General features: G+C 43.4%; 2 protein-coding genes and 1 long non-coding RNA gene across 36 annotated transcripts in view; 2 read left to right on the plus strand and 1 right to left on the minus strand.

Annotated features, from left to right (window-relative positions):
- Window positions 1-8,407, plus strand: part of RIPOR1 (RHO family interacting cell polarization regulator 1) — a 53,629-nt gene extending 45,222 nt beyond the window's left edge. For all 30 annotated transcript variants that reach the window (XM_070612181.1, XM_070612189.1, XM_070612191.1 and 27 more), the window contains one exon: window positions 7,844-8,407. In XM_070612181.1, coding sequence (XP_070468282.1) covers window positions 7,844-7,850 — 7 coding nt within the window. In that variant the 3' untranslated portion in view covers window positions 7,851-8,407. The remainder of the gene's footprint in view (window positions 1-7,843) is intronic.
- LOC103542486 (uncharacterized) lies at window positions 6,870-10,589 on the minus strand. The gene is made up of 3 exons (XR_011537982.1): window positions 10,201-10,589; window positions 7,206-8,604; window positions 6,870-7,086 (listed from the first exon to the last, which is right to left on the minus strand). It is a non-coding gene; the product is annotated as an uncharacterized lncRNA (long non-coding RNA).
- CTCF (CCCTC-binding factor) overlaps window positions 9,259-20,284 on the plus strand; it is a 49,641-nt gene continuing 38,615 nt past the window's right edge. For 3 of the 5 annotated variants that reach the window (XR_011537981.1, XM_070612217.1, XM_070612218.1), the window contains exons 1-2: window positions 9,259-9,640; window positions 13,972-14,088. The gene's annotated coding sequence lies outside the window, so the exon portion shown is untranslated. The remainder of the gene's footprint in view (window positions 9,641-13,971; window positions 14,089-20,284) is intronic. The other 2 variants (XM_070612219.1, XM_070612221.1) reach the window with 1 other exon arrangement.

Below are 20,284 nucleotides of genomic sequence, written 5' to 3' on the forward strand. Positions count from 1 at the left end.
CGGGAGCTTGCTGTCCCAGGAGGTTGATGACACCATCAACAGTCAAAGGCAGCGGGGCAGCGAAAGCCTGTGCCCAGCTGTCCTGCAGAGCCTGTGCCAGCTTCTGTGATGGAACCAAGGGAAGTGAGCCTCCAAGGCCTATGACACACTGAGAAGTGCCCCATCAGTCAAGTCCATTGATACCACAGCCATGCCTTGGCCATCATCGTTGGGGCTCTTCCCAGAGGGAACTAATAAGCATGCAATGAAAAGAAGGGACCAGGCTGAGACAGTCCAGGATATGATTTATTGTGTTGGTGGTCACTGGTGGCTCCCCCACTCCCTTCCTTTCCTCTTGCGCTCTTCCAACCTTACCTTTCCTCCTGTCTCCCACTCTTCTTCCTCATGTATTCAAAGCTTCAGAGAACAAAAAAAAGAAGAAAGAAAAAAGGCATGTTTGTGAAGGCAAAGAAGCAGATGGGTTGGCACGTGGGAAGAGGATTGCTTCTTTGCTTCGCCCACAGAGTGGAGCGGGGGTGCCTTTCTTGTGTGTTTCTATGCATGGTGTGTGGGTACAATTTGCTGAACCCTAGACATATGATATGCTCCCTCCTTTCCCTCCACCGTCCCCCACCCTGAAAGCCTTGGAGTGTCCTATTCATGCCATCCATCCTGTGTGGACAGAAGGCTCTTGGCTTGGCTGCAGAATCCAGCTCATTTAGGCCTGGGTAGTACAAGAGGGTGAGCTTGGGAAGGACTCCAGGTCCCATACAAACTGCTAAGGAAGAACAATCCTATCTTTTAGGAAGTAAGACTGTCATTGGCCTGTAAGAAAGGGGCCTCTTTTTTCAGAAGGTTGCAGTGGAGTGATGGCCACGATTTCAGTTTGATGTCCATGGTCAAGTCTTACTTGTCTCTGAATATATCCAGGGCATATGGACCCTCAATAAATGCTGACATAGAGCAGCTGAATAAACAGATGAATTGCTATGGCAAACACCTACGTTTCTAGCTATTTCCTCTGAATCTCCTTACAACCATCTTCACCTCCTCCTCAAGCATCCTCTTACAAATATCACTCCACAGGATTTCATTCTAGACCCTTTTCTCCTCTCTTGAAACACACTCCCCGAATCACCTCATCCGTTCCTCTGGCTTCCATCTACATGCTGAGGCTATATGCCAATGATTCACATGACTCACTCCTCACCTCCAGACCCCCATATCCAACTGCTGACTAGACACCTCCTTTTGAACAGCATGCTTAAAATTAAACTCAACATCTCAAAACCTGTTTCTCCTCTAGGGCTCTTGGGGTTACCAACTACCCAGGTACCCAAGCCACACAAGTGGGCCTCATCTTTGACTCTCAGAGCTCTGTCTCCTCATCCCAGCCATGAGAATCCTCTCAATTAAGTGCCCTAAATATTTCTAAATTCTCTCCACTTCTCTTTATCCTTATTGGCACCACTCCAGTTCAGGACACATTGACCTCTCACCTAGACACTAAAACTGCCCCCTCACAGGCTTCCTGCCCCTGGTCTTGCCCCTCTTCCATTCATTCTCCATGGTGCAGTCAGAGTGATTTCTCAAACATAAATCTACCACTACAGGCTCTCTTTCTTTTAGGGAAAATTCCAGCCCCCAAACCCTGGCTCACAAAGCCCTTTGAGTCTGTTCCCCTCTTCAGCCTCACTTCTGCCATCTAACTTCTCACTCTGCATTGGAGCCTCACTAAATTGCTTGCAGGGCTTGCTTGCCCCTCCATGGTACACTCTTCCCACTCCTAATCTTGCCTTGCTAATGCCTGTTCACCTGACAGGCTTCAACTAGACATCACAAATTTCTTCAGGAAGCTGCCCCTCCACTACACTCCTGTCACAGGAGCCTGCACTTCAACTAGTATAATACTAATGACACCCCATTGCAATTGCTCATTTACTTTGTAGCCTCCAATATATACATCCATAAGTATTTGCTGACTATTCTACTGGGTAACAGGCACCACCCAAGTCTTGGGAAGACAATTGTTGCCTTCCCTTATAGAGTTTGGTTCAAGTTTTTTGTTTTATTTCTTTTTAAACAGCTTTATTGCGAATTAGTCTACGTATCATGCAATTCACCCATTTAAAGTGTACGGTTCAACGGCTCTTAGTATATTTACAGAGTTGTGCAGTCATCACCAAAATCAGTTTTAGAGCATTTTCATCAACTCCAAAATCTATCATCCCCAGGCCTCCATATCCACCCCAACACTAAAGCAACCACTAATCTACTTTGTCCCTGTATATTTGCCTACTCCAGATATTTCTTATAAAGGAAATCAATTAGGTCTTTCCAACTTACCCAGTTCTAAGATTCACCTAAGAATTTCCCTAGCAATTCAAATTCAGAGGAGTGGGGCCAGGGAATCTGCATTTTTAACATATGCGCCAGGCAATTCTCTATTTAATCATGCTGCATCTGCCTTTACTATCCCCAGCAAACAAGGCCAAATAAACAGTAAGTGATCAAAATTAGATTTAAATGAATATCTCTAAAACTTGTCTCTAGCTCTCGGTTCCCTATATCCAACTCCCTAACTGATGTCTTGGTCTTAAACACAACCTGAAAACATTTTCAGTATGAAAGTACCAAATTTTTAACGTGGAAAAAGCCTGGACACTCGAAACACTCCCCAGAGTCCCCCATGAAGCACAGCTCTTTAGAATGCACTTTCACCACTGGGACCTCAATTAAGGAACAGAATAGAACCCTGAGCAGGGGACAGTATAGCAAGGGAGAGCTGAGGTCAGACTGGTGGAGGAGGCAAGCAAGCTGAATCCACAGGGGCTAGCTAGAGGGGGTAGCTAGAAACGAGGCTGAAGAGGTGAGCAGGGGCTTGATCATGGGGGATTCCATGGACCACATGGAGTGGTGAGGAGTTTGGAATTTACCCCCAAAGCACTGAGGAGCCATCCATGGGCTTGCGGCAGGGGAATTTTAGGATCACAGCTGTGCTTTAGAAAGGTCAGATGTTGGAGGGCATTTGTGTGGAGGGAAAAGGCAGGAAGCAGTGAGGAGTCTGAAGCTGTGGTCAGGAGAAGTGATAGTGGCCTGGGCCAGGGTGGAGGCAGTGTGGATGGAAAGGAGGTTAGAGTGAATAGATTTTCCAAAGGCAGAATGGACAGGATTTGGTGATTGATGGGATGTGGGAGATGAGAGAATGAAGCCTTGGTTTCTGGCCTGGGTGATGGATGGATGGTGGTATCTTTCACTAAAAAGGGGGAGTCCTAGAGAAGCAGGTTGGGAGGAGAGAGACAAGGCTCATAAGGGTGGCCTGGGAGCCATCCAGGAGGAGATGTCCAGAAAGAAGCCGGATATGTAGATCTGGGGCAAGAAGAGAAGTGTGGAGGCTGCAGGCAGAAGCTTGAGAGTCATCCTTGCTTTACTGTGAAGTCTCTTATGACTACTGCAATATCCAGTGACCAGTCTGTTCCTCCCATACCTGCAGCCCTTACCTTTTACTTGCCTCTCCATCCTTGATTTTTATGTACCAATGCTTATGAGGTTTAGCTTGACCTCTCCAGACTAATGTAAGACAAAGTATAAGACACTCGAGCGCTAGGGACATCATCTATCTCCAGTATTACCTAGCCTCGAGCATAGACCTGGATCTTGAGCAATTATTCAGGACATACTTATAGATTAATAATTCATCACTCAAAATACCTCCTCTATCTGCCTTCCAAGTGCCTGACACTTCCACCATTAAAGCCCTTCCTTTGGGTTAAGGCAGTAATGTCCAACTTTTTTTAGAAAACCTTTTCCCCCCTAAACCACATAAAATTTGGAGAAGTGGGAGAGGATGGGGAAGCAGAGAGGCCCAGAGCCTGCCTGATAGACCTCCCTTCCTGTTCCTCTTCCAAAGCAGCCCCTGAGTTAAAGCATCATCTCCAGAGGATCCCTATAAAGTTGGAAATGTTATCTGACAGAGTGAGGAGCTCTGAGTAGCTAGTGAAAGAACAGAAAGAGAGAAGGTAGGGCTGGAAGATCTGAGTACTCATTCTGGTTTTGCCAGCAAGTTTCTGGATGCATCTGAGCAGGTCACTTCATTTCTTGAGTTTAGGACAAAACTGTCTGTCTTCACATAGAGCTGTGAACCTCAATTGAAAGGTCAGTTATGAAGGTATTTTGCAAAATGAAAAATGTACAGATGGGATGGATTATTAAAGGGCGATCAATGCATGTCTGAAAAATGCAGGTAAGAGCAAAGAGAACGAAAGTAACCTACTTCCCAAATGTGGGATGTGGGTCTAGGTAAAGTCCTTTAGACTTTAGAGAGCAGTAATTTAATCTAAGAGGTAAAAAGTAAATATGGCTTTTACAGGGGTCTGAAGAAAGCAGACATCAATAAGGAAAAAAATTCCTGTGGTCTGGGTAGGAGATGATGTAGAAGGGCAGGTCTTTAAAATGTTAGGAGAAAGTGGCTGGCCTTGGCAGTTGACCTTGAAAGCTTTCCCAAGTATTATAAGGTTTAGCATCACTACTCTACACCCTAGTCCAATGGTGTGGGATGACTTGCTGTCCCCCCTAACTCTTGTGTTTTATGCCTTTGACCATGGCTCTTCACCTTACATTCCTTTGCTTTGCTTGTTAATGCCTTCTGATTCTTTAACACCAAGGTGAAATGAGATAAAGGAGGAAATCATTCTCCAGAAGTATCTATGAGTCCACTTCTTCCCATTATAACAATTATTGCATTAATTGTTTTTTGGTTTTGTTTTGTCTTGTTTTCTAACCAGTCTGACCAGTTAAACTTTGAGTTCTACGGCAAGACACACATCTTGGGGCATCTTTGTATCCCCAGTCCCTAGAACAGGGAGCTGAATACAGCAGGTATTCAATAAATGTTTGCTAAATTGGATTATATCTCACACGTCCTCAAGATATACAGAGGCAACAGTAATATTCAAGTGTAACTACAGGTCTTACCCCCAAAATGGGCAGGAAGATTCTTGCCCATTGTTACTTAGAAAATCAATACATCTCTCTTTCATTTATTGATTCTCTTGCTTAAAGAGTTCCCCAAAACACATAAATGATCATGATCATTGCAAGCTCGACATGGAGCAACAGTGGGAGCCAAGGAAGATCTTAGAAATAGAGTTGTCCTCCTAAGAATTACCAAAAACTGTTTGGGGTGGACGACTGAAGAAAATGCAAAATGCAAAGTACACCTTTCCCAGAAAGGATGACTCCCAGGCCAAGGAAAGCCTAGTCAGTAACTGATTCTATTAATGAATCTAGAAAAAGCATGTCCATCAGAAGTTGGATTTGGAAGTGAGAGTGGGTAACAAGAAGCATAAAAAGAAGAAATAACAATAGTTTACATTTACGGTATGATTACTGGTGCCTAGAACTGTGCCAAAAGCTTTACTTGCATTTTCTCGTTTAATCCTTACCACTGTGTGAAGTACAATTATCATCCTATCTTATAGAGAAGAAACCTACAATTGAGTTGTTAATAATTTACCCAAGATCACATAGCTAATAAGGAGCTAAGACAAGACTTGAATGCTGGACAATCTGAATCCAGCATCCAGAGAGGGTCACATTAAACATTTAAGCTATATAACATCTCTTACACTAATTAACCGCTCACCAGAGCTTTCTAGTAATTTGGCTTCCCAAGACACTCTCCTGTAGGGAGAGAACATGCCTTTTACCAGCACGATAACACTGGTCCACTTGCCAGTTAGTAAAACAGCACTCTGCTTGTCCATCAAGTTCCTGTGAACCTGACGAATCCCCAAGGAAGGAATCCACTCTCGGAATACAGACTACATTTCTGGTCCTGCCTTTGACGCTGAGGGCCAGATCCTAGAATGTGGTGACTTCACCAGTGCCATGTGGTAAGCTGAGAACCTTCTGCTGATAATGCCCTGAACTCCTGTGGACTACAAACCTAAGAGACAGTCCATGGGAAGAACACTTCTTTAAATTACTGAGTACTTTTAAATCACTGCAGTTCTCATTGGTGAGGTAGTCGGGGGTAGTACTGCAGGAAACAAATTCATCTTTATTTTTATCATCCCAACTGTTTCACAGGCTCTCATCATATTACTTTTTCCTCTCAGCTTGTTTCTCTCCAGCCTGGAGCTCCTATCCTTTTGGTTTGGCTTTTCGTTCCTTGGTGTTTGGAGCTGATTCCATGAAGGACACATGATGATTTCCTATAAGGAGAAGAAAACATTTCTTTTTCTTCCTTCCTAGTGGTCCTCAGTATTTTCTCGGGCTGTGTAAGAACAGCACGTGGGATCTTTGTATTCAGAAAGGCTCCAACGCCACTTGGACCCCATTCCTGGCTTCTAACTGATGCCTCAGAGGTCATATACTTGTAAATATAGTTGATATAATATAAATATAGTTGTTGTCTTAGTCCATTCAGGCTTCTATAACAAAATACCACTGACTGGGAGGCTTATAAACAGCAGAAATTTATTGCTCAGTTCTGGAGGCTGGAAAGTCCAAGATCAAGGCACCAACATGGTTGCATTCTGATGAAGGCCCTCTTCCTAGTTGACAGCCTTTGCCTTTTTGCTTTGTCCTCACATGATGGAAGGGGCTAGAGATCTCTATGAAGCCTCTTTTATAAGGCACTTATCCCATTTGAGGGTTTCACTCTCACGACTTAAGCACCTCCCAAAGGCCCCACCTACTAATACCATCACATCTGGCATTAGGACTTCAACATATAAATTTGGAGGGGACACAAATATTCAGACTATAGCAGTTGTAACTATAGTTGTTTTTTTCCATCTAAATACATTGCCTTATATTTGCCCACATTAAAGCCATAGAAGACATTCTTATAGCTTATTCTTAAAGATAAGGAAGATGGTTTGAGGTAAAGTCTTACAGAAAGTGATTTAATCAGTTTATTAAAGGTACTAGGAAGACAAAGAAGCTAAGCACCAGTCAGCTTTATTGTTTCTAGTACATAGTTCCCAAGTATACCAGAAGATGTTTAGGGTAGAGGACTGAAGAAAATGCAAAATGCAAATATTCCAGAGGTATCTGCTTGGTAATTTTCCTCTAAGTTTGCCTCTTCTTTATGCCTGAGTCCTAAGGTGTACATAAAGCACAAATGAGATCATTTGGTTTCTAGAAAAAGGGGTCACATATAAATTTTCCAAATACTTCACACATTTGTAGAATAGTAGCTAATAACATAAGGAAAGTACCTGAGGTTAGGCATCAGAAAACTTGGGTCCTAGTGTTGAGAAACCAAATTATCCTTTTTCTTCATGTGTAGAATAGTAGCTAATCACATAAGGAAAGTACCTGAGATTGGGCATCAGAAAACTTGGGTCCTAGTGTTCAGAAACCAAATTATCCTTTTTCTTCATGTGTGTACTCAAGGAGCTGAACGTTACTGTAGAAAAACCACATACTGGGCCAACTGCTTTAACTTTAGACTCATAATCACAAACTTCAAGTGGGTACCCAGTGCTGCCAAAGCAGTCCTAACTAGCAAAGCTGTAAGCTTGCTTTCCCTCTCCCATGCATCCATTTTCACTTTTGTTACCCTAATCACGGTAGAAGCATCCTATTCCTATCAAAGGTCAATCCTCCACATTTCCTTAAATCCATCCATAGATTTCACTCCTATATGTCAAGCAAGACTTCTTCCTCATGTATCACTCCCAATGGCACATAAACATGCTCTAGAACCCACCATTTTTTAAAACATCTCCTCCCTTGACCCCATATCCTTCTATAGTTATCCCTAAAATTCTTTTCTCCCTCACAGCAAAACTTCTCTCATGTTGCCTATATGTGTTGTCTCTATTTCCTAACCTTCTTATTCACTCTTCAACAGGTTATAGTCCGGTCCACATCTCTGATCTACCAACATGAATCAAGCCAAGGTCACCCATGATATTCTGTAGTGACCTCCAAGGTGACCAACCAAATAGCCATATCTCTGGCCCAAGTTAACCTCTCGCAAGCACCAGAAACAGCTGAGGACTCCCCTTCTACATGAAACTTTCTCTGCCCTTGGATTCCATAACTCAACACTTTGTGGATGAGCCTGCCTTCTGCCTTCCTGGCTGCTCCCCTTCAGTCTCCTTCCCCATTACTCTCTCTCTCTCTCTCTAAATGCTGGAGTGCCTAGGATTCGCCCTTGGAACTTCTCTTCACTCTTTCCTCCTAGTCAGAGGTCATTAACTGACAGCCCACACTTGTGGTTTAATCAGCTCATGCAGTTAAAAAATATCTGATTTAGTTGCCAACATCCAAATATCTGGAGATTTTACATTAAAAAACAGATTTCTGATTCCCTTTAAAGCAAAACAAAACAAAACAGAAGATCTGTCACTATCGGGGCAGCATTCTCCTAATGGGAGCAATCAGCTGAATAAAGCAGAAGCTGTCCCCCTGACGCTGGGTCCGTTTGTTGTGCGTGATACCGTCCTGAGTCAGATTCCCAACTCCCGGAGCCACCAGAACATCTTCCAGTCAGTTGTGGATCAACTTTATCGTTGGTTGGGTAGAGTCCGCAGGTGCATCCTGGGGAGGAGGAAGGGCGACCGCACTGCGAGGGGCTGAAGGACTCCGCCTATAGAGAACTTAACAGCTCTCAGGGCCAAGACAAGAAATGCACGTTTTAAAATACAAAATTACACCGCGCCGAAAACAGAAAGTCCTTTTGGCAAAAGACAACTACTATGGTTGTGTAAAAGCATCGTCTGGTCTTCCAAAGGCTTCTCCGCGCCGAGGTGGCCTGGGGATACCAAGAAGAGGCCTTCGCCCTCTAGTCTCGCACCCGGTTTTAGGAGGCCCTCTTCTAAGGCGGAGAGATGCCCAGAAGCCGCTGGGCAAAGACAGCCCTTTTCGCCGTCGCTCTTGGGCGCTGGATTGTTTCTGAGGAGCTGGGACTGCGCGGGGACCGGCCCAGCCTTACTCGGTGGCAGGCTGCTGTGCGGCGCTCGGTGGGCGGGTCCGGCCGGCTAGGGCGGAGAGTGGGGCGGGGCCCGGCCTAAGAGCCGCCTTAGCCCCACGGCCTAGCCCCGCGCGCGTTTCCTCCAAACACCCTCCTGTCCCCTCTTTACGGGTTCAGGGCGGGAGACTGTGGCTAGGGAACCAGGTCAAGCGGACCCGGGATCTGGACCGCCCAGAAGGCGGAGGCCTCCCCCCAAGGAGCCCCACCCAGCTGGAACCCGGACGTCGCGACGCTCGCAGAGCCCACGCGCGACCCGGCGAGGGCGCGGGAGGGCGCGTGCGGCATGACGAGACTCGCGGCGCGTTCCGTGACGCCATCGCGCCCGCTTTTGAAAGTTGGCGCCCGGGGCCGCCTCCCATGCTGCCCTGCGCCAACCCCTCCCCTCACCTTTCCTCCCCCGCCCTCCACTCGTCGCCCGGCCGGCCCCCCCACCCGTCCCTTCCCTTATCAGCACCCGCGGCCCCGGCAGCGCCGACGCAGGCGCACTGCACCGCGCCGCCGCCATTTTGTGTCCGAGCCTGTGGAGCGATTAAACCGTGCGCGGAGCTGCTTCTTTGGCGGCAGCGACGACGGCGGTAGCCGGAGCGGGTGCGCAGAGCTGGCCGGGGACGCCGGGTGGCCGGAGCGGTGGAGCGGCGGCGGAGCGGGCGCTGCGGGGGGTGTGGCGCGGAGGTAAGGGGGCCCGGGGTGGAGGAGGTTTCGCGGGCCGCCTCTAGGTGTCACGATGGGGCCGCTCCGGTCGGCGCTGGCTGCAGCCCGGCGCCAGCGCCGCCGCCGGGGGGTGTTTGTCTCCCTCTACCGTCCCTGCTGCGGCGCGGCCGCCGCCATTGCCCGTCGCCGCCGCGGCCCGGCCGGCCCCCCCCACCCCACTCCCTACACCCGCCCGCTAGGCCTCCCTCCTGGCGGCACGCTAGGCCTTCGGCGGCGGCGGCGACACAGGCCCGCGCGCCGGCGACTCCATTTTCCTTCCTTTGTCTCTGCCCTCGAGGCCGGCTCTTGGCCCGGCCGATCGCCCGGCCGCGGCCCGCCCTCTGCCCTCCGCCCCTCCCGCAGCGGGTGGCCTCAGCGGAGAGCCTGTCTCCGCGCCCCGGCTTCCGCGTCTGCTTCGCTCAAGGGTTCCGACCCACTGCCGCCGCGCGCGCAGTCGGGTCTGCGTTCAGTATGGGTGTCGGGCCGTGGCCGACGCCTCTCTGGCTGCCCATCCTCCAGCCCGCCCGGTCCCCGGAACCTACCCGGCCGCCCTGCGAGCGTCCCCCGCAGCTTGGCTGCTCGGCGGTCGCTCCCAGTCCGCGCGTCGCCGCCGCTGGTCTCCGTCTCCGCCGAGTGGCGCAGGCGGCGCTGCTGCGGCTGCGAGCAGAGGGACCCCAGAGCTGCCGAGAGCTCCCTCTGCAAGGCTGGCTGAGCTGCTCGCGCCTCAACGCCGCCTGAGCGGGCGGGGGGAAGCGCGCTCGCCACCCCCGCCGGGCCCCGCTGCGCCCCCAAACTTGCACCGGGTCTCCTCGCCCAACCCGACCGGTGCGGCCCCTCACTGGGGGCGGAAAGGACAAGAGTTCCGCACCAAGTAGTTTTTCTCGAGCCAGGGTGGGACTCCCCTTGCAGTGATATCCTGACTTTGTGCGCTAAGAGATCTCAAAGGGATCAAAACTTAATTTACTCTCGTCTCAAGTGACGTGACAAATTCCTGAATTCGGGATTATGGGCTGGCTTAATTGGCTCAGGTGATCCTTGAGTTTCCCTCCCTCTTTAAAATGTCCTGACGCCAACTTAGTACAGTACTTAGTACCTGATGCTAGGCAAAGGCAGTTCTGCCCCAGGATTGTGCAACCCAATCTAAAGCGCCAGTAGGGTAGAATGAATTTATTCTTGACTCCACTGGTAATTTGCCCATACGCTGAAATATGAGGGTTGATGTTGTAATTGAATCCTGGGTTACTAGCTGCAGTTGGTTTATAAATATCTGTGCCTAATGTAACTACTCTTTAGTAGTTGACTTCCTGTAGCCCTGAGTTCAGCATCAAGTAAACATTTTAGCCGTAGTCTTCATGCTTTCTTTGAGTTTATATCGACTAGGAAAGTTAAAATTTCACGTCCCCTATAGGCGGCAAAAGAAGTTAAACGGGGTGTCTATATTAAGTTTACTCTGCCCTTAACTCTTCTTGCATCATTAAAAAGCTTCCTGTTAAGCTGCCAGAGTTTACTCTTTTTGCTTTTTCCTGAAATATTCTAGTACCTTAATTTGGTATCATGCAGCATTTTAAATAGCAACTTGGGTTGCTTTGGAGAGAAGGTGGTCTTGATTAACTTTTTTTTTCTTTTGGAGAGCTATGTTAAGCTTATGAAGAAATTAAAACAGTCTGGTACTAAGCAGAGTTGTCTGGTCCACTGTGTGTAATCTCAATCTATAGGATTTTGCAGCAGTCTGCCTCTATAGGAGAGTCTTTCAACATCCCTTTTTTGAACCCTACAAAATGTTCTTTCTTCCCCCTCCTCCACAATAAAATTGCACGAAGTAACTAAATGCAGTAGTATTGATGGGAGTGTCAGGTTTGGGAATAAAACCATGTTTAATTGTTAGTCCATTTTGCAATTTTTTGCATTCTTTTGATCTTCAGTTTTATTTTACTTTTGAAATTGTGGGTGGTGGTTGTCACATTTTATTTATTGAAATAAGGTCCACACAGGTTAAAAATTAAAATCCGGCAGATCTGCAACTGAGCCAGGAGTAAAGCTTGTTTTCCCAGGTTATCATTGTGCTTCACAGACCGTATTTTGCTTCTTGATTCAGTTGTGCCGGATGCAGTCATCAGCTTCTTGGTCTCATATATCATTTATGCTGTTTTAATGGTATAGACCATGTCCACATAGTTGTTATCCTTTGAGATTTTCTGTATGCCAGGATTCATACTTTGTTCTTGTTGGAAAACAAAATCTACAGAGAGAATAAATTGAGGATGTAAGGTTACCCAAAGGAACTTATTACTTAAATCAGTAGTATGAGGAAGATTACAACAGGAATGTTTGCCCACACAGGAAAATACTGCTTATTTAAGAGTAGTTGTAAACGTTATCCTTAGGGATCTATTGAACCAACATAGGAAAATTTAGGAGCTATAAAGGTTATCCTTAAGATGCATTAAAATTCTAGGAGCTTCAGGATTTTACTTTAAAGAACACACAACAAAAAAGACACCCACCTAAGACTTTGGGTAGCTTGGGGAGTTCCTTGGGAGTGGCTGAAGCCACCTGTGGCAGACTAGGGCCCTGAGGAGGAGTCCTGTGGCGGGGCCTTGCACACTGGTGCCTGGTGGCAGAAAGTGACCTCTAGAGACTGTTTTTTTGCTTCAGGGATGCTGTTGGCATCTGGTTCACTCCACATCATCTACTTTGTAGGCTCCATTTCATATTTTTAAATCATAAACCTAGTTGACCATCTGTCTACCTTATTTACCTATCTTGGTTCCAGATGACTTTGGGCTCATTTGCTAAAAATTACGTCCCTCTTCAAGCAACTAAGATTTATCATAATTTAATACTTTGAGAAAGACCATACAGATTTAGAAAGGACAATAATGGCAAGTAATGTATAACTTTGAAGACCATGGTTCTCAATTAGATGTGTAGATTTGGCATATGATATTTGTTTTGTTTTTTAAAGGTTGGCACCTGAGCTAACAACTGTTGCCAATCTTTTTTTTTCCTTCCTGCTTTTTCTCCCCAAATCCCTCAAGTACCTAGTTGTATATTTTAGTTGTAGGTCCCTCTAGTTGTGGTATGTGGGACACCGCCTCAGCGTGGCCTGATGAGCGGTGCCATGTCCGCGCCGAGGCTCCAAACTGGCAAAACCCTGGGCCTCCAAAGCAGAGCACACGAACTTATCCACTCAGCCACGGGGCTGGCCTCCATATTTGTTTTTTTAAACGTCCCTAAACTTTCTCTAGTCACTATCTTCAGATCTTCCCTGACAGTATCTTTGTGCATTTTCTCCATGTTTAGTATTTGAGTGTAAAGTTGTAGCATTACATCTAGACGCTAACATATACCCCAAGAACAGTGATTTTTTTCACACTTAATCCTCATTTTTAGTCACCCTTAGAATTTTCAAGGGCGTAAAATTTCATTCCATTTGAGGCATGCTAGTGAAAATATATGGACTCCAGTACAAAAGTGTTTTTTGGACTAAATACACTAATCCTCTATTTATGTTGTTATAAATTGCCTCTCAACAGAGAAGACAGCTTCATCTAAAACAGTATTACATCAGCTGAGTTTTGTGGGCTTTAGTTAACTATGGGGTAGATTCCCTCTTAGTTGTACGACATGTGCCAGATTCTTTGGAAACTCTTAATTCAAATTTAGCTCTTCTCACTTGGGAGTTGGTTTTTCCCCGCCCCCTTTGGAGGTAAGTTCCATTCTACCACTGACTGAAGCTTGACAGCTCATTTATTTGTATTTGGGGAGAAAATTGTCAGCTAACAATTTGACTTTAAAAAAGTATTTCATTATTTGACTAAAAAGAGTATTTCATTACTGTACTGCTAGGATTTTCAAAGGCCAGTGAAAGCTCCCCACATAGTTATCTTATTAAACTGAAAAATACGGTCTTGTGGTATAAACTAACTTAAGCAGTAAAACCACAGCTTGCTGAAGATAAGGAAATAAACTGTTAAAGGACTATTACTGCGTCTATAAGAATTAATTTTTGGTGGTTTGAATATACATACATGTGCCATTATTGGTTGTAAGATCACAAAAGGGTGCTATTTTGATAATCACAAATCTTTAGTCCTTTATATATTTATTTAGCAAATGTCTAAAAAATGAGTGTTTGATTACTGGTTTGATAGACATTTATGGAATGGCTCCATTAGTAGGATGACATGTTAACAGGTATATTGTTTTTTTCCCAATTTTATCAGTCTTCATCTTGCCCCCGTTTTGCTTTTCATGCTGTTTATGCACTTGTGTGTTTAGTGTTCATAAAATGATTTGTGCTTCTATTTTAGAATGATCACGGACCTGGGGCCAAGGAACAAGATGCACTAGTGGACAGATTGCTGATCTGGGGCTTGAAAGCTGGGTTCTGTTTTCCCTCCTCAAACTGACTTTGCAGCCACGGAGAGGTAAATGCTATTTCCATTTCTTGGTCTTAAAAATAGAAGTAATAAAACCCTCCTGGAGTTGGAGGATTTGCTGGATCATTCTTGAGTATAGGAGATACAGGATGGTGGGTGATTGAAGGCATACATGCTTTCTAATCAGAGTCCTCAGTTTGAAACTCTGCACTGCCATCTACTAGCTGGGTGACACTGAGCAAGTTACTTAACCTTTCTATTCCTACAGTCCTCATTTGTGAGAGAACACCACCAATTATAGAGGCTATTTTGGGAGTTGATGAGAATGTGTATAAAACATTAGGTATCATTCTGAGCATGTATGTAGAAAGACCTCAGGAAATGGTGGCTGCTTTTCTGTAGAAACCTTTAGAATGTATATTTTGATTCTTGGCAAATGACCTCAAAAGTCCATGGCCTCTGGCAGTTTGTAATTTTGATGAGGAACAGATGGAATCCTGTTCTTGGGGAAGCTGGTATCCTGGATAAAAATTGTCTTAATTAATTTGAGTTTGCCTAGCTGATGATCCGCGTTTGCGTCAGGGTGTTATAGTCATTATCAAATTTTTTTTTTTTAAGCATTTGAGTCACTTAAAATTTACTTTAGTCTACAATTTCTGCTATAAAATATAATGGAAATCATAGGGAACTTGAAACAGGACTCTCATAAATGTTGGGGTCTGCTAAGCTTTGGCATCTCATAAACAACAAAGTAGAGTTGTGGGTCTGAAAGTTATCTCTTTTCAGACGACCAGAAAGCACATTTTTCTTATCCCCTAGAAAATGTGAGAATAGTTTAATTGCGTTTGTGTAACAGCAAAGAGGATTGTAGAGGTTGGAGTTACAAATGCTGAGATTAGATAAATTTATATAAATGAATCATCTAAGTGACTACTAAGATTTTTCTTGCATGCTTTGCCTGGAGCAGATAGAGAAGAAGGGAACAGGAGTAAAAGTTCTGCTATTCTTCAGATCTCTGTTTTCCAAATCAGCAGCTTGATAGTTGATAGATGGGAAGGTCTAGGGGTTAGTGTTCTGTCCCGATCCAGAAATAACTTGTGCCTTGCAGGTTCTTTTGGGAGTGTTGACACAGATTGCATACTAATAAGCCGCTAAAAAGAGAAACAATACTGTTTTGAAAAGCTATTGAGAAAACTAGCCTTAAGAGTTTGGGGAATGGGGTTGTAGGAACACTTAAGTCTTATGGCTAGTTTAATTGCTTAGATCCCTGTTTCTCAAACTAGGATATCAATACCCTTAGGGTACAAAATGGTATGATTCCAGGGTACTTGAAGCCACAAGATAAACATGACCCATCTTTTTGGAGCTTCAGTTGTGCTCATTGAGGGGGCAGTGAGTTAAGTTACTTAACTGTAAATAATTTTAAGTTTTTTCCACTAAAACGTATATTTTAGGGGCAGAATGTGTATTCTCTATGACTGTCTAAGATAGTACAAATCTTCAACAAAATGGGGCGTGAGCGCCTGGGAGTGGGAAACGTTCTTCGTGTAGGCACTACAGTGGAAACATTTGAGAAGCAATACTTTTGAACTATAGAACAGCTCCTTCCTTTGTCCCCTGTAGTATCCTACTGTGGAATATAGAAGTTAAATTGTATTAAATGTGCTTGTTTGGTTGCATGCGTGTTCCTACACATGCTCAACATGCACAAGAGCTCTGCACAGATAGGTAGGTAGTTCTAGGTGGCTGGACCAAGTCAGAAGTATTGTCATCAAGACCATTCCAATGATATAAAAACTATAATTTAAAAAGGAAGCAGTAAGCAAAATCAGATCCCAAACTGTAAATTTGTAAAACAGAATTTTGAAAACAAATGTCACATTAACTCAAGCATAATTAACAATTTATACTGATTTTTGTTAACCCCTCTGCCCCAATTCAAGTTAAGTAGTCAGCGCTAATAAAATGGCTAAATCCTAAGCTATGGACCTTGTGACTCCTAAGATAATTATTCAGAAGTATCTATTCTTAACTATTTTGTGTGTTTTACAGTTACTAAATATTGTTACTAGTGTATTGCTTTAATGTAAGTGGTGCTTAAGAATTACGTTTTCTATTGATAATGCCTGCTCTTTGAATACAGGTTTTACATTTGAAGCTAATTGGTTCTAGGTATACTGAAGTGTGACTTTCTCTGAAATGATGTGAATTGGATCAATTGGATATTTAGATGTGCTCTAAATATCTGCAGTACTTACTGAACACTTGTAATGTGTTTGTTCTATGCTCTGAACACTTGCCTTTCTACTTTGTGCTAGGCACTGCATTAGGTACTTGGGGATTCAAAGACCAATAAGAAAAGGATCCTTTTCCTAAGGGTCTAAAGTAGAGTATGGGGCAAGAGGTCTGTAAATAAGTCTTGGTGATGCTTTGATAAAAGTGTGTTCAGGGTACAGGTTACAGGAGTTGGTCAAAGATGTTGGGAAGGGCTTTCTGGAGGAGAGCCCCTGATACAGGTATATCAGGAAATAGAAAAGAAGCATAAAATTTGATTTCAGTCCTGTTAGGGCACCAAGGCTTAGCCATGCAGCTTGATGCTATATGGCTTTGGGAAAGTCCATTAGGGGTGACTTCCTTGTGCCTTCCTTTTCTCATTTGTAAAATGATGCATCTACCTTGTTCTAGGCTTATGGCACTTAAATGAAGTATTGTTAGGGGAAAATGTATGTATTTGTAACTGTAACTATAATGTGCTGTCTAGAGGTGAAGTGATGCTCTTTAGACTTTAGCGGCAGTTGGTAATTGTATGTATTTTGCATTAAACTGAACAGTTATGACCACCAGAAAATACAAAAGTTAGTGAACTAAACTGAGATTTATGAATGAAGAAATTAATCAGAAAATCTGTTGACCATTAGAGAAATGGATAAGTAAACAGGGTCACATCCCATGTTGGGAGTGATCTTCAGCAACCACTAAGAAAAGCTGATTGGGAAGATTATTAACCAGCAAAATGCTTATGAGAAGGTATTCTTAAAAATATAGTACAAAAAAATTAATTGTTATGGCATCAAAGTAAAGAAAAACCCAAACCAAGACCCGGCACATAGCAAGAGCTCAGTAAGTAATTGTTTGAATGCCTAGGGAAAAAAGGCTAAACAGACAGACATCAAAACACCAGTCAAAACAAAATAAAAAACTAGTAGCGTGAGGGTGGTTACGTTTGGGGTGACTTCTTGATTTTCTGTAGTTTGTATGACATGGTTTTTTATAATGCAAATAGATTTTTTTCTTTCTTTTTTTTTTTTTAATTAGGTAAAGCAAAATTACCAAAACTAAGAATAACGGTATTCAACAATAGGGGTCTGATTAAATTAGGATACATCTATATAATAGACTGTCATGAAACCATTACCATATGTATAGAAATATACTGAAATGGAGAGATATTTGAGACATACTACATAAAGCAGATTATCAAGTAGTATATACATTATGATCTCTTGTATGAAAGTAAATATGTGGGTATATGGGGAGGGGAGTATGGATATAAACCAAATATAGATATTCTTGCTTATCTGAGTTTTCTCCTATATAATTTGGTTTTCTTGTTTTGGGGAGGGCAAGTTATAGCTGAGAACCAAGAAATACATTATTACCTGAATTAATCTATAAACTTTTAGCTGAATCAATATTATTATTATTATTATTATTATTTTAAAGATTTTATTTTTCCTTTTTCTCCCAAAGCCCGCTGGTACATAGTTGTGTATTTTTAGTTGTGGGTCCTTCTAGTTGTGGCATATGGGATGCTGCCTCAGTATGGCCTGGTGAGCGGTGCCATGTCTTCACCCAGGATTCGAACCTGCGAAACCCTGAGCTGCCAAAGCAGAGTGCATGAACTTAACCACTTGGCCATGGGGCCGGCCCCTGAAGCAATATTATTGAAAGCCTGGATTTCCATCACAGGAGCCACACTTTTTGGGAGAGATTAGGTTTCGTTTTTTCTTTCTTTCTTTCTGTTTTTTGGAGGAGTACAAATTAATTTAGTTGATTAAATAGGGAATACTACATGCAGGGAGGGAAGATCAAATACAAAAGTATACAGAATGTGACCATATAGAAAGAGCTAGACCTTGTTTTCTCTTTTTTCTTTGGCACAGCACAAAGGAAGGGCTTGAGGTATACTTACTTTTCTTTTTGTAAATTTTTATCTCTTTTTTTCACCACTATTCATCATCTTTTTGCCTATTTGCTCAATCCCGTATACATGTATAGTGGTATCAGAATTGTTAACCTGTACTCCCAACTTTATTAAGTACAATACAGTGCTTATGTATAGTTCCTTTAGTTCTTAGTCTTATAGTCTCTACTTATTTCCTAAGTTACTTAGGTAAATTTCACACATACCACCCCCTCCTTCAGTGAAGTTATGTCATACATCTGTAACACAGTTAGATTCTGTGGTGTTTTTTTTTTTTAATAAATTTGTACCTGTTTCTCTCACCCTCCATCCCCTGCCTCTAGCAACCCCCAATCTGTTCTCTTTTTTTTTATTTTTTTTATTTTTTTATTAATGTTATGATAGATTACAAGCTTGTGAGATTTCAGTTGTACATTTTTGTTAGTCATGTTGTGGGTACACCACTTCCCCCTCCGTACCCTCCCCCCACCCCCCCTTTTCCCTGGTAACCACCGATCAGATCTCCTTCTCAATATACTAATTTCCACCTATGAGTGGAGTCATATAGAGATCGTCTTTCTCTGACTGACTTATTTCGCTTAACATAATACCCTCGAGGTCCATCCACGTTGTTGTGAATGGGCCAATTTCGTCTTTTTTTATGGCTGAGTAGTATTCCATTGTGTATATATACCACATCTTCTTTATCCAATCATCAGTTTCTGGGCATGTAGGCTGGTTCCACGTCTTGGCTATTGTAAATAATGCTGCGATGAACATAGGGGTGCAACGGACTCTTGAGATATCTGTTATCAGGTTCTTAGGATAGATACCCAGTAATGGGATGGCTGGGTCATAGGGTATTTCTATTTTTAACTTTTTGAGAAATCTCCATACTGTTTTCCATAGTGGCTGTACCAGTTTGCATTCCCACCAGCAGTGTATGAGGGTTCCTCTTTCTCCACAACCTCTCCAACATTTGTCGTTCTTGGTTTTGGATGTTTTTGCCAATCTAACGGGGGTAAGGTGATATCTTAGTGTAGTTTTGATTTGCATTTCCCTGATGATTAGCGATGATGAACATCTTTTCATGTGTCTATTGGCCATATTCATATCTTCTTTTGAGAAATGTCTGTTCATGTCCTCTGCCCATTTTTTGATCGGGTTGTTTGTTTTTTTGTTGTTAAGCAGTGTGAGTTCTTTGTGTATTATGGAGATTAACCCTTTGTCGGATAAGTGGCTTGTAAATATTTTTTCCCAATTAGTGAGCTGTTTTTTTGTTTCAATTCTGTTTTCCCTTGCCTTGAAGAAGCTCTTTAGTCTGATGAAGTCCCATTTGTTTATTCTTTCTATTGTTTCCCTCAACTGAGGAGTTACAGTGTCTGAAAAGATTCTTTTGAAACTGATGTCAAAGAGTGTACTGCCTATATTCTCTTCCAAAAGACTTATTGTCTCAGGCCTAATCTTTAGGTCTTTGATCCATTTTGAGTTTATTTTGGTGTGTGGTGAAAAAGAATGGTCAATTTTCAATCTTTTGCATGTGGCTGTCCAGTTTTCCCAGCACCATTTGTTGAAGAGACTTTCTTTTCTCCATTGTAGGCCCTCTGCTCCTTTGTCGAAGATTAGCTGTCCATAGATGTGTGGTTTTATCTCTGGGCTTTCAATTCTGTTCCATTGATCTGTGGACCTGTTTTTGTACCAGTACCATGCTGTTTTGATCACTGTAGCTTTGTTGTATGTTTTGAAATCGGGGATTGTGATTCCGCCGGCTTTGTTTTTCTTGCTCAGGATTGCTTTAGCAATTCGCGGTCTTTTGTTCCCCCATATGAATCCAATCTGTTCTCTTATACAGTCTATACTGTGTAATTTTTAAAGGGAAAAAGGAAATCTATACAGTAGGAAGTACTGAAGCTGTCTGAAATATAATGAAATAATAGGAGTTTTTTCCTAGTTTACTCTGGCAGTAAAGTCTATCTAGACTTCTTGAGTGAATTCGAGAGCTGTGCCAGAACTCTGTTGCAGAAGTGCAGGCAGGAGGAGAGGGTACTGGAAGTTATGTAT

The sequence above is a fragment of the Equus przewalskii genome, chromosome 3 (assembly GCF_037783145.1).
Source record: "Equus przewalskii isolate Varuska chromosome 3, EquPr2, whole genome shotgun sequence".
In the NCBI taxonomy this organism is placed as follows: domain Eukaryota; kingdom Metazoa; phylum Chordata; class Mammalia; order Perissodactyla; family Equidae; genus Equus; species Equus przewalskii.